This window comes from Sinocyclocheilus grahami, unplaced genomic scaffold, assembly GCF_001515645.1.
Source record: "Sinocyclocheilus grahami isolate Dianchi unplaced genomic scaffold, SAMN03320097.WGS_v1.1 scaffold366.1, whole genome shotgun sequence".
In the NCBI taxonomy this organism is placed as follows: Eukaryota; Metazoa; Chordata; class Actinopteri; order Cypriniformes; family Cyprinidae; genus Sinocyclocheilus; species Sinocyclocheilus grahami.
The window spans coordinates 564,760-578,278 of record NW_015505545.1 but is presented as its reverse complement, the minus strand read 5'-3'; the positions used below and the strand labels follow the sequence as shown (position 1 = coordinate 578,278).

Sequence of the window (13,519 nt, the reverse complement as noted above, 5' to 3'; positions counted from 1 at the left end):
AAACATGCCTAGACCTCAAACCTCAGCAAATAAATGAAAGACCATAGGCGGGTTTGCCCAGACAATGTCGTTACCGGATGTTTGGCTGATTGATTCACTCACCGACATGCCGCACAGATTCTGTCAGAGCTTTGATGAAATTTTGTGCTCGGCCTGCCATTGAGTGAGCATTCCTCGCCATCTGCTTTATCTTACTCAGGGCCGCTAAACAAAGATGTTTTCAGGATATCAAAACAGAAACATGTACAACATACTACTGTAGTTTTCCAGTAAACCAGAAGACCTTGATTACCTTATTCACATGGGTTTCAATAGAGTTAGAATTAAATTGGAAAAAAATAGATCTATGTGTGTGTGTGTATGTGTATCTAAATATTTGAATAATACTCATTTGTGGACTATCCCTTTAAGTTATTATGATGTGAATTTCTAAATATTTTTTTTGAAAGAGGTGCATTGTTGATATCTTTAACGTGATGCTCTTGCAGATAGACTCACGTAGCAGTGGGTTGGCAGCACGCTGCAGGAGCTGTTGTGTTTGGTTCATGGCAAGTTCTGCACCACAGATCACACTGTCTGCAGCCCGTTCAACATTTTCCATTGTGTTGCTCACTGGGCCTTGGATAACCAAGGTACAGATGAGGAAAAGAAGGAAATTTTTACCCCTGACTTAAAGACAGAGAAAGAGATGCACTGAGTGTTATGGTACAGAAGATTTAACAGTATTTTAAATAATTCAAAGTAGATTAACGGGAGGCTGGGGCTAGGTTGTCTCATGAGGAAGGACTGTATCTCAGTAGGTTTTGAAAAGTCCAATCAATCCTAGTGTTTTTAGTAGTTTTGTAAGTTGTTTCTAAACACAGTTTTAAATACCAGAACCTTTACAACTTTAAACTCTGAACTGAACAATAAAACTACATACATTCAGATGGAAGGTGACACTTTATTGTACAATTTAACTCAAATTTCTGTTGTCAGTTCAAGCTAATATTCATAATTGTTCATATTTTACATGTTAACTTCACATTCACATATTTATGTATGTTACCTTTTTAATTTTTTGCTGTTTCATGAATTAGCTGTTTAATGGCAGGTTCCAATCTGACAACAGAACATCAAATGGTCAAATGTGGGTCTTCGGTGAACTTTATCTTTTTTTCGTGGACAATAACAGTGGAACTATTCTTTCTTTTTTTTCAGCCAAAGTAGGCTTATGTGTCTAGACTGAAATTCCTTTAAAAAAGAACCAACCTAGAGAAAACGACTAGCGTGACTAGCCCCGGTGTCCCGAATATATCTCTACTTATACGTGCGTTAATAGGCTATTAAAATATCAGCGAAACTTTCATTTACACTTTCACATATAACACCGAATACGTTTAAGAAAGAGATTGACAGCTGTTTATTTACTCGAGCACAGCATTGGGAACATCAGCGTGACGTTGGTGCACACGCGGTCCGAGAGGCCCGTAGCAAACCCCGCGCAAGCGGCGAGGATGCCGGTAGTGATGATGCAGAACCAGAGGTCGTGGTTCTGGATGTACAGCGCTGTCATTCCGTAAACTGACGCGAGGAACAGACCCAGAGTAAACCCAGCAAGACTGCGCTTCAGCTGACGCACCGCCGAGCTGCGGCGCAACCGCGACAGTCTCCTACCGAGACACTTTACAAAAGGTGCTTTTGGGGTCATCCTGAAGAGAAGTGAAAAAGAGAGCAATTAATTTTTTTACGATAAAAAATAGAGAAAGATCAATAAAGATGAACCCTAAAGCGTCGCTGCGTTAGACTTACCTGTCCGCTGTAGAGCTTGTTGATGTGACAACTGCTCTTCAGTGAAAAATGAAATCAATTTTAGATCAGAGTTTGACTTTGATACATGTGGGCGGGTATAAGAGGGTCTACGACCCATTTACAAAACTGATACTAGTACATTTTGATTTCATAAATGTTAAAATGCTGTTTATATCAAACCCACTAGAGCTCATTCTAACTGACTCATGGTTGCATCTTTTAAAATTGCTTTCTTTTGCAGGGTTCTTTGGTTGCAGGGAAGAAGAAACCAGCAATGGAGTGTCTCAGGGAAAGCCAAACTAAATTACCCCACTCAAGTGTGTTTATCTTACATTTTCAGAAAACAATATCGGTATACTACACTAGCTGTTGTGCATATAGATTATGCCTTTTTGTGAATTTGCAGCTTTGGAGAAGGTGTGTAAGCGTATTCTGCCACATGGAGGTTATAAGTTCCTGTTCGGCCCACTGTCACAGTTTCCTGTGGTTCGTCGTCTCACAGGCGCTGGATTTGGTGCTCTGAGTGGAGTGGGCAAGTAACTCTCCAAAACCTGGTGTACACTACCGTTCAAATGTTTAGGATCAGATTGTTAAATGTTTTTGAAAGTAGTCTCCTTTATGCTTACCAAGACTGCATTTATTTAATCAAAAAAGGAAAAATCATTTTATGAAATATTATTGCAGTTTAAAATAACCGTTTTCTATTTTAATATATTGTAAATGTAATTTGTATGGTAAAATGTAATTTCAGTAGCAATTACCCCAGTCTTCAGTATCACATGATCCTTCAGAAATCATTCTGAAATGCTGATTTGGTGCTGGCTCAACTTATTTTTTATTATTATGAATGTTGAAAACAGTTTGCTGCTTAATATTTTTGTGGAAATAGTGATGCAGTCGTTATAGGATTTCTTCATCGATAGTTTTAAAAAGTAATAAGTTTAAACTAAAGCATTTAATTGAAATAGAAATCTTTTGTAACATTATATATGTTTATATAATTTAATGCATCCTTCCTGAATAAAAGTATTATTTTAAAAAAGTAAAGAAAAATCATGCTGACCACAAACGTTTGAATGGTAGTGTATTATTTCATTAAATAACTACCATTATATTACAGTTATATAACTAACATGGGATGCTGATCTTGTCTTAACGTGTCTTTAAAGGATTGTTTTTCGGACTCATGCAAAATATTGCCATGACAACAGTACAACGTGTTGTTGTTGGATGTGTGTTTGTGGGTAAGTACACTGAAGAAAGTAAACATTTGACGCCAGTCATTTATTATTCAGTATTTTGCATGAGCTGTATTGTGTGTTGTTGCAGGTCTGTGTAGTCTTGGAGGCATGTTTTCCTCCCTGTTCCGCTGCTCCATCCTCCTGATGTTTCCTAGTATGATTGGATCTCAAGGTCGGACATTCCTGATGGTTTATGTGCTGCATGGACTTTACCAAGGTAAAAATCCTAACATATACAGGAGCATTAAACAAAGCACACAGATCTCAGAAACTTGGACAGTCATGAGCCTTCATTAGTTTTTGACCCATCACCTATACTCTTCCCATCAGGCCCCATTGCAAACATCCAGCGTAATGTGCAGGATGTGGCCTCCTCCATGGGCTGTAACATAGACCTGCAGATCGCACACAGCAAGGTGATGTGGAGAATGCTGACAGAGCCTTACGTGCAAGTAGTGCAGGAGATAGTGGTGAGTCCTGACACTAATGTTCACTTTTTCTGCTATTTTTATTATCGTCTTAGTCCTCAGTCAAATATTTTTAATTTGCTTAAAATTGTAATCATGATTCTTGTCAGCTGAGAACCTTCTTTTTACATTTCAACAGAATTATTGCACTTTCATCTGTTAGCACAGGAGACGTTAATGCCAGTTCATGACATGGTTTATTTGACTTCTTTACTCATCTAGTTTCCTGATTTATTATATTACCATATCTATTACAGTATATATCATATAACATCTCTACATTATGAAAACTAGTAAAACTCAAAAGCTAAAACAATGATATTCTTAATATTATTTCCAATAATTCCGATATATGTTAATGTTTTTCTATTAAAACAACAACAAAAATATTTTGTCACACAGAGGTTGCATAAGTGCATTTATTCAAAAAACACAGTCACAAACACAGTTTTTATTAGTGCTGGGCAACGATTAATCACATCCAAAATAAAATATTTTTGTGTACATAATATATGTGTGTGTACTGTGTATATTTATTTTGTATATATAAATACACACACATGCATGTATATATTTAAGAAAAAATATGTTAGGTTTACATATTAAATATAAATATAAAATATATTATAATACATATTAAATATAAATATATACATGTCAATATTTTGTAAATATATACTGTATGTGTGTGTCTTTTATATATAAGAAATATACACAGCACACACACATATATTATGTACTCAAAAATATTTTATTTTGGATGCGATTAATCGCAATTAATCGTTGCCCAGCACTAGGTTTTATTTATTTAAACTACATTTTAGTCTTGTCTTTTACTTCAACAATATTGCATTGAAAAAAAGGTTCTCAACGAACATTTTTGGTCATAGTTTTCATTAACGAAATTAACACCAGACACAGAGTGTGAATATACAATTTGCCGATATGAATCTTGGAAATCTGTCCCACGAATACCTTTCTTCACAGAATGACAGTGATGAATTTGAAAAAGAGACTCAAAATGTGAGCAGACAGTTCCAGAAGATTCGGGATGAGGTAATGGGTCAGTACGGATATGACTCTCTTGGTAAGGAGTCTGTCCATACAGCCAACAGCACCCAGGAGGAGTATGTAGTGAAGACTAGAGCTCGCTGTGACTGTGAGTGTAAATAACAAGAACACAGGCTATTATTGACTGTGTTTGATTGGGCATTTAAGCTTAGCTTGATCTAAATGATGTTGTGTGTAACAGATGTGGTGCAGCAGGGAGTTAGCCGGTGTCAGGATTGGTTCAGTGTTAAGTGGGAAGAGTGTATGAATACCATTCAAGCCCCTCTTATAAACCACTTCCTCTGTGTACCTATGCAGTTCCACTTTCTGTGTGATATCATGAGAGGTAAGATTTACATGTTGTATCTGAGCTTAACATTAAGCAAAGAGGATCCCAGGTATATTGAGTTACTTTTCTCTCAGTGATGACATCATGGTGCACCGAGAAGATCCCAGTTGAGGGAAACTTTGGTCAGACCTTCGACAAACTAAACGACTCCATCAACAGGCTTGCAGAACACTTCACCACCAATGTAGTGCTTGAGGTAGAGCAAACCCTCTCATTCTTAATATAGAAAAGTAAATATCTGATGTTTGTTTGTTTTAAAAACATTTCTTCTTATGGTTGATCTTAAAGAAATTGGAGCAGCAGTCAGTGTTTGGAGTGGACATCCTCCAGAATTTCTCTAAGGAGCTGAGCCGTGAGTTTCAAGAGAAATCAGCCATTGCTGAGAAGATAGCTGGGGTGATTAACTTCCTTCTCTCATTCACCTTCATCACTGTGTTCACCTCGTAAGTTCTCACTCCTTTCATTAGCCCTGTTGTGCTATATGTGCCCTACTGCCCTTAGGGGATGTTGTACCAGTAAAAAGTGCAATCTTGTACAAAGGTAAAATTCAGGGGGGGTTTTCTGCTGCATTATTCGAATAATACAATATATTGTAAGCAATAATATAAATAAGATTGTTGTATGTAATTTTGTCTAGAAAATGCCTGCCAATAAAATACAGTGAAAAATCATATTTATATACTACAACAAAAGTTTTCAATATTGAGGTTCAAGGATCATGTGATACCACAAGAATAATTTACATTTTAAAAAAATATAAAATTACAATAATATTTCACAATAGTACTGTTTTTTGATCAAATAAATGCAGCCTTGGTGAGTATGAGATTTCTTAAATTTTTTTTAAATTACGGTAGTAATATATAAATATAATATTATATTTATATAAATTAAAAATATACTCCATAAAATGTTGTTCAGTTTATTTTTATTTGATTTCGCCTGTAGAGCGTTTGGATATCATTTGATTTATTGGAAATAAATAAATCCTTTTATTTAGCAAGGATGCATTACATTGATTCACAAATTCACAAAAGTGACAGTAAAACTTTTACGTTGTTACAAAAAAAAATATTTCTGATAAATGCTGCCCTTTTGAGCTTTCTGTTCGTAAAAGAATCCTGAAAAAATATCACAGTTTACATAAAAATATTAAACAGCACAACTGTTTTCAGTATTGAGGTTAATAAGAAATGTTTCTTCAGCATCAAATCCGCATAGAATGATTTGTGAAGGATCACGTGATACCACAAGAATAATTTACATTTTAAAATATATACAACAAAAGTGACAGTAAAACTTTTACGTTGTTACAAAAAAAAATATTTCTGATAAATGCTGCCCTTTTGAGCTTTCTGTTCGTAAAAGAATCCTGAAAAAAGTATCACAGTTTACATAAAAATATTAAACAGCACAACTGTTTTCAGTATTGAGGTTAATAAGAAATGTTTCTTCAGCATCAAATCCGCATAGAATGATTTGTGAAGGATCACGTGATACCACAAGAATAATTTACATTTTAAAATATATACCAATTACAATAATATTTCACAATAGTACTGTTTTTAATGTTTTTTGATCACATAAATGCAGCCTTTGGCGAGTATGAGATTTCCTTAAAATAAAACTAAACAAATCTTATTGATCCCAAACTTTTGAGATGTAGTAATTTATAAATATAATATTATATTTATATAAATTAAGAATATAATATTCCATAAAATGTTGTTCAGTTTATTTTTATTTAATTTTGCTTGCAGAGCGTTTGGATATGTTCATCGGTATTGCAGAGACATTCATTTTGACAATGTCTACATAACAACCTACATCAGACAGATTGATGCTCGCAGAAGGAGAGCTGTAAGTTAAAACCTTACACTTACACAGATCCGTATCTGTGTTTTTGCTAATTTGAGCATCTGTTTTAGGGAAAGAGGTATTTGCTGCCACTCAAGAAAGCAGAGCAAGAGAGCTTGATCAACCCATGGAGCTTATCTATCCACCCCAGCGAGCTCATGCCTGTGGTACTGTATGCTATTATGGTCCTTGTGTTCAGCATTGAATTCATGTTCTGATGTTCAGGCTGTGTCTTTAATGGAGCAGTGTTAAAAGTGAAGTGTGCCATTTCTGTTCTTCTAATGGCACCAAACAGAATTGGAAATGTCATGTTTTCAAACCAGTTTCTCAAACTCATAATTCTGCCCCAAACTCATGCTATTGGTTGAATCAATGTTGATATGTTGGGCTGACTAGGATCCTTAAGGAAACAGAGCAATGTTTGAGTGGTGCCACAGAGCCAAAGTTTTGGTGCTTTTCAGGGAAATCGGCCTATGAATGAAAAACTTATAGTTGTCTTGTTGATTTTAGTTTTGAAAGGTTGTGTCTTTCGTGCAGATTGTGGGCTTCCTGCAGGTTGCATCTCTGGCTCTGTTTGTGTGTGTTCTGCTTGCTGTTGATGGAATCCTTTACAACATCTTTGACCTCATTCGAAGACACACTTTCACCACATACTCAGTTACTAGTGAGCACAAATACACACTATATATATATATATATATATATTTATATATATATATATATGCATGAGCAGTATTTTCCTTCAAGAATAAAAGCATTGACATACCCATGTGCCTTAGACTGCTTGTACATTAATTTGATGTAAAATATCACAGTGTATTTTCTTTCTTTGTCTCTACATCTGTAGGTGTTCATCACATAGACATTATAATTGGTGGAGATTCCATGTTAGCCAGACTTCTGCGGAAAACCATTGGCGCCTTCAACACCTCCTCCAATCTTGATGTGCAATCCAGTAACTTCCGTAGGTTATTTACTATTTGAGTTTCAATATTCTCACTGCAAGGATCTATATTTTTAGTTGAATTTTACATGAATACCTTTGGGGAAAAGAGACTGAACATTATTCATGGCAAAATCCAAACTCTGAGCAAGCTAAGAATAACTGCGCAGACACAGAAGTCCTATGCAGATGAAAGAGAAACAAAGATCTAGAAGAAAATAATCTCAATGCACCACAGCTGGAATAAATATACTTCAAATATGTTATTGCATCATGACCCAGATATCGATGTAATATTGTATTGCTAGGTCTCTGATCCTCAACATCATTCAAGGTCTCTCTATACCACCGCACTCTCAAACTGGTCTCAGTTTTTTTCAAAATGCCATTTCAAATATGTCAGGTTTCTTCCTAGCATCCTGAAAAAAATAAGAAGGAGAGAGTTCTCCAACTTCAGTATTAGACAGACTGTGAATGTACTCTGTGAGACACTGAATTCCTCATTGCTTGCTTCTACGGGTGACTGTTGGCAATGACTGATTCTCTTCTGAGACCAAGTGACGTCCTCAGTCTAGCCGTCTATTTAATCTGATCAGAGTTAAACTCAAAGCTCTGATTGTGTCTGTGTGTCTCATCCAGATAGGTCTAAATTGATCTAGACCGGTCAGCACAGGGCAGTGCACATGCAGACGTCTGATGAGAGGACTATTTATAACACAAGCATGACAGCACGCATGTCATTGTATTATGTTTACTTGCCATTTAACTTGATCCAGTAATAGTTTATTTGTGTCTATATACTCTAGTGTTCATAAGTTTGAGGTCAGTAAGATTTTAAAAAAATTAATTAATTGTTTATTCCGCAAAGATGCATTAGATTGATCACTGCTCTTTTGAACTTTCCATTCATCCAAAAATCCTGAAAAAATTAAACAACAAACTCCACAAAAAATATCAAGCAGCACAATAATAAATGTTTCTTGAATCTGCATATTAAAATTATTTCTGAAGGATCGTGTGACACTGAAGACTGGAGTAATGGCTGCTGAAAATTTAGCTTTGCCATCACAGGAATAAATTACATTTTCAAATATATTAAAATAGAAAACTATTATTTTAAATTGTAATAATATTTCACAATATTACTGTTTTACTGTATTTTTAATAAAATAAATGCAGCCTTTGTGTGCATAAGAGACTTCTTTCAGATACATTAAAAAAATCTTGCCGACCACAAAGTTTTGAACTGTAGTGTCCTAGCTTGAATGTCTTCACATACAGACTTGATTCAAACTATTTTGTTTTTGTATAATTTTAAGAATACAGTCTTAAATTAATAGAATGTTCACCATCTAAAATCTATCCGAAAGTGACTGTCATTGTGATATTTACATACTGAATTGCAATAAGTATTTTTCTTGCACCTGTCTTTCTTGCACCTTCACTTTGCATCATTTTCCTTCTTCCTTGTGTGTGTGTTTATGTGTGTATAGAATGTTTGCCCCAGCCACATGCACTGAGCCAGTCAAACTACTTGTGGATCTTCATCCCCCTTTTACTGATGTGCCTCATGTGCTGCCTGCAGGTGTACACCAATCGTCTGCGCAGGGTCATCACCGCCTTCTACTTCCCAAAGGTACCATTTCCACTGACAGACTCCTTATCTTTTGGTTAAACAGTCCTGTCCTGTTCAGCAACCCTACAGTGAAATCCATCCAAGGGGCCAGCACCTTATGAATGACTGATTGTGCGGATAGACGGTTTGTTTGGATCGAGGGACAGAATCTAGTACTCCTGGCAGTATTTATCATTAACAATATTGGTCTGTCATAAATATCAGAAGCTCCTTATGCTTCCTTTGGCTAAGGAGCTTAAATGAGTCACTGTTCTGCATGTGCTGCTGCTTTCTATTGCTGATCACGTTTTGGATTACATAACCAGACAGATGCAGGAATAATAGCTGTTGGACTTGCAGTAATGTAATGTGTGCATGGCAGCTATCAAGCTAATGATCTGTTGATGAGTTCCTCATACAGTCTGAAGTATTTCTGTATTTTTTTGTTATAGTATTGTCTATTTACTAACAAAAATGCTTAATTTATTAAAGGAAATTTCATCCTAGTATCCTAAATCAGTTCTGGGATGAGGTCCCTGAGCTGTGTGTTTTCCTAAAGCGTTCTTCTCATAATGCAGTTTGGAATAAAACAAATAATTGCCACCTTTCATAGTCAGTACATTTCACAAAAGATTTCTCCCAGCAGGAGAATATTTATTATTGCTCAGGCTGTTATTTTGCCATTGTACTCTTGGCAGAGGACGGCTTGAACAAATGCTAAAGGTCTCTCCTAGCATAACTGAAACAAACAAAAAGCACAATAACAGGCTAAATTACTTCCTCTGATGTCATTTTTTGTTTACATCCATTTACTCCTATTAAAATAAACTGTTCATTTTCATTTTGTTTTTTTATGTGAGATATGGTCCAGATTGCTTACTTGTATTTTAAAGTAGTGTAAGATAATAAGATACTTTGGTTACTAACAAAATAATAGAAACTTTGATGACTTGTCTTTGGGTTCTTGGCTCAGATCTGCAGAGCATGTGGCACTAGTCCATGGGTAGTAGAAGTAAATCTCTTATGCAATATTATCCTTTTGGTAATGATTAGGGATGTAACGATTACCGGATTTACGATAAATCACGATAAAATGTCCTGACGGTTAGTACCGTTTAAAATTTAATTATCATCAAAACCGTGTTTGATTATCGCAATTTTGAAAACTCGCGGTAAATCCTGTCCAGCCAGCATCAGTCTGACGAAGAAGCAGCTTGCAATGTTGTTGTTGTTGTTTTTTGCACGAGATGAAATGGTGGAAGGCAGTGACAGCGCTCGGGAGATTTTTCAGCCATCTAAGAGGACCAAATCAATGGTCTGGTCGTATTTTGGCTTTTACAAGAGTCCTGAAGGCAATTTAATCGAGGACGGTCACCCTGTCTGCTTATATATATATATATATATATATATATATATACACAAGTGATTTATTATTATTATTATTATTAGGGCTTCATGTTAATGTTCATTTAATGTTTTTGCTAAAAAAAAAAGTGCATATAGCTGCTAATTGTATTTGTTGTTTGTTGATTTTCAAATATAAAACTTATTGAAATGTTTTCAGTGTGTGTATCAGTTCTTTTTGAATGTTTTCATCTAATTTGAACAAAACCGTGATAATATTGATAATCGTGATAACTTTGGTCACTATAATCGTGATATAAAATTTTCATACCGTTACATCCCTAGTCATGATTGTAACTGATATCCTGATTCAGCAAGTTCAAAGTGTCTCAAACACAGCATAGTGTAAGAGGAGGATACTTTCTCACACATAATGAGTGAAATATGTGTTCTAGTGTATGTGCGGGTAAAGTACTAATAAGATAAGAGGGTTTTAAAGTAATAGCATTAGATTTGCAGCACTCCGTGGGCCCGTGCCGGCATGAGGAGGATTACAGGCACCCTGTAAAGCCTGATTCAGCTAGTGGCACAAATGTTACCTCATTCATGAAGATGTGAACACTGGTGGTGTTTTTATTCCTGTAATCCTACAGGTGATCACTGCAGTGCTATATTCCTATAATGTGAAATGTTATCTTCAGTATTTTGATGGACGAGACCCATCTGATCTGTTTTTTTTTCCAGAGAGAAAAGAAACGGATCCTCTTCCTCTACAACCTACAGATCCAGAAACGTATCTCCTTCATCAAAAGACAACAACATCGCCTGAGAAATCAAAAACAGACATTTATAAAGGTGTGTGTGTGTGATGCACCTGCACAGGGCCCTACAGAGAAAACAGAACTTTTTGTAAATTTTCAGTTTACAACCTCTTTAGGATTTTCAATTTGTAGAACAGAATTCATTTAGGTCATTCATTTAGTGAAATCTGAGAGAAAGCATGAGACCAAGGCTGCATTCAAAATCGCATACTTCTCCACTATATAGTAGGCAAAAAAACATTTAGAGTATTCATAAAACAGTAGGCAAAAAGTACTGGGATGACCTAATATTTCCGCCAAGATTCTGAAGTGCACATCCAATGGACACTTTACTATCCCCTGAGGCCATGGGACAGGATTTGTGAATGGCAGTGAAACTGAAGCTAGTAGGTCACATAACAAATATATTACATCTGGATTACATTCATAATAAAACATACTTTTTGAATGGTTGTGAAGTATTTATTCAAAAGAAGTGCCTACTCAGAGAGTATGCAATTTCGGATGCAGTTCAAGTTGGTTAGATTCGTTTGGAAAAACTTTGCCTGTTTTAAAGGGTTGCTATTATTCTTTTTCACTTTTTCAACTTTAGTTAGTCTGTAATGTTGCTGTTTGAGCATAAAAAAGATCTGCAAAGTTTCAAAGCTCAAAGTCCACTTCAAAAGGAGATATTTTATTTAACAGAAATCACTTTTCAAAAACTACAACGAACGACTCGTTTGGACTACAACGCATATTTTCCGGGATTTGTGATACCACAAATATCGACGAATGGGACGAGATCTGGTTGAGCTGCAAGGCAACGAGTGTTATCACCAGTGTTGAGGAAAGTTACTTTTAAAAGTAATGCATTACAATATTGCGTTACTCACGAACTTAGAGTGGTTACAGTCATCCAGGTTTAAATTGAGCTCAAATTGATTTGATATTGATGCAATATTTACACTGAAGCTCGCTATGGTAAGGGGCGTGACATTTCCCGACCAGGCGCCGAGTGCTGCCAATCACAACACACACTGGCCCAGCTAACCAATCACAACAACACTGGCCCAGCTAACCAATAACAACACATTTCGTATTTCAGAAGGCGGCCCTTCATTTGATACAGGAACTATTCGAGTCGTTCATGCCAGACTGGGGAGAGAGGTGTTGTAATAATGTAAAATATGTGAAAAATGTGTTTTTTGAACAACCTAGTATGAGAGCCTGTTCTAGTACACCCCCAAAACAAACTCGAGACTTTGTAAAAGAGCATAATAGGACCCCTTTAAAAACTGCCAGCTATTTTGTGGGAGATTATCTATCTGACAAGCAAACAAAAACAATCAAACCATTCTTCAGTAGCCACACCTCTCCAGCTGTAGCAGTGAATGCACAACAGTGGCCTTAGAGTTACATGCCAAGTAAAACACTCGGCAAATTTAACACTTTTGACTATTTAATAAATCCCAAAATATACATTTATGGTCCAATCTCATCTTCGAACTCTCCCTCTTCTCTACCAGGTGCTGTCGGCTGTGTTGGCCCCACTGAAGCGTGTGGGCTGTAGGCTGCGCTGGTGCTGGGTGTGTGATGGATTTGTGAGGCAGAAGCAGGCTGTGGAGTGCAGTTCTGTAGGCTGCAAAATGATCTATTGTCAGCAATGCTGGACAGACCTGGACAACATCTGCTACGCCTGCTTCCCTCATGACCAGTGTGGGCAGCAAGATAGCGGCTCTGAATCTGATGTGTACTATGGCGGCTTATGAACTTCAACTTCTGACATGCAACATTTTCACAGCTGCATACATTTCTGATATTTTAAGTAAAAAATAAAAAAACTTTTTTTTAGATTATATATTGTCTTTGCTAAGTGTACACAACTGAAATGGGTAAAAAAAAAAATAAAGTAGCCTATTCATCTCACGCAACCTTTAAAAAAAGTCATCTTTAAACCTTTTAAACAAAACACCTTTTTATGATATACTTTTGATAAATTAAGTCTTAAATAATTACATTAGGGTTCTTATGTTTTGTTCGTATTGATAATCGGAAAGTGCGT

The 13,519-nt window shown here is 36.0% G+C and overlaps 1 protein-coding gene across 1 annotated transcript; it reads left to right on the top strand.

Annotated features, from left to right (window-relative positions):
* The first annotated feature begins 587 nt into the window (after positions 1–587).
* On the top strand, positions 588–13,298 carry dcst1 (DC-STAMP domain containing 1). Its single transcript, XM_016230217.1, has 14 exons — positions 588–632; positions 3,121–3,249; positions 3,363–3,502; positions 4,487–4,658; positions 4,752–4,895; positions 4,973–5,094; positions 5,187–5,341; positions 6,659–6,758; positions 6,827–6,922; positions 7,293–7,419; positions 7,603–7,719; positions 9,192–9,334; positions 11,402–11,512; positions 12,984–13,298. The coding sequence occupies exons 2-14, from the start codon at positions 3,141–3,143 to the stop codon at positions 13,224–13,226; spliced, it is 1,779 nt and encodes a 592-aa protein (XP_016085703.1). The 5' UTR covers positions 588–632; positions 3,121–3,140; the 3' UTR covers positions 13,227–13,298.
* Positions 13,299–13,519: the final 221 nt, after the last annotated feature.

Bases quoted from the DNA above. Each gene is read 5' to 3' on its own strand.
- dcst1 (XM_016230217.1), top strand. From the start codon at position 3,141: ATGTTTTCCTCCCTGTTCCGCTGCTCCATCCTCCTGATGTTTCCTAGT. The intron at 3,250-3,362 runs GTAAAAATCCTA...TCTTCCCATCAG, and splicing joins GCTGCATGGACTTTACCAAG to GCCCCATTGCAAACATCCAG. The intron at 5,342-6,658 runs GTAAGTTCTCAC...TTTTGCTTGCAG, and splicing joins TTCATCACTGTGTTCACCTC to AGCGTTTGGATATGTTCATC.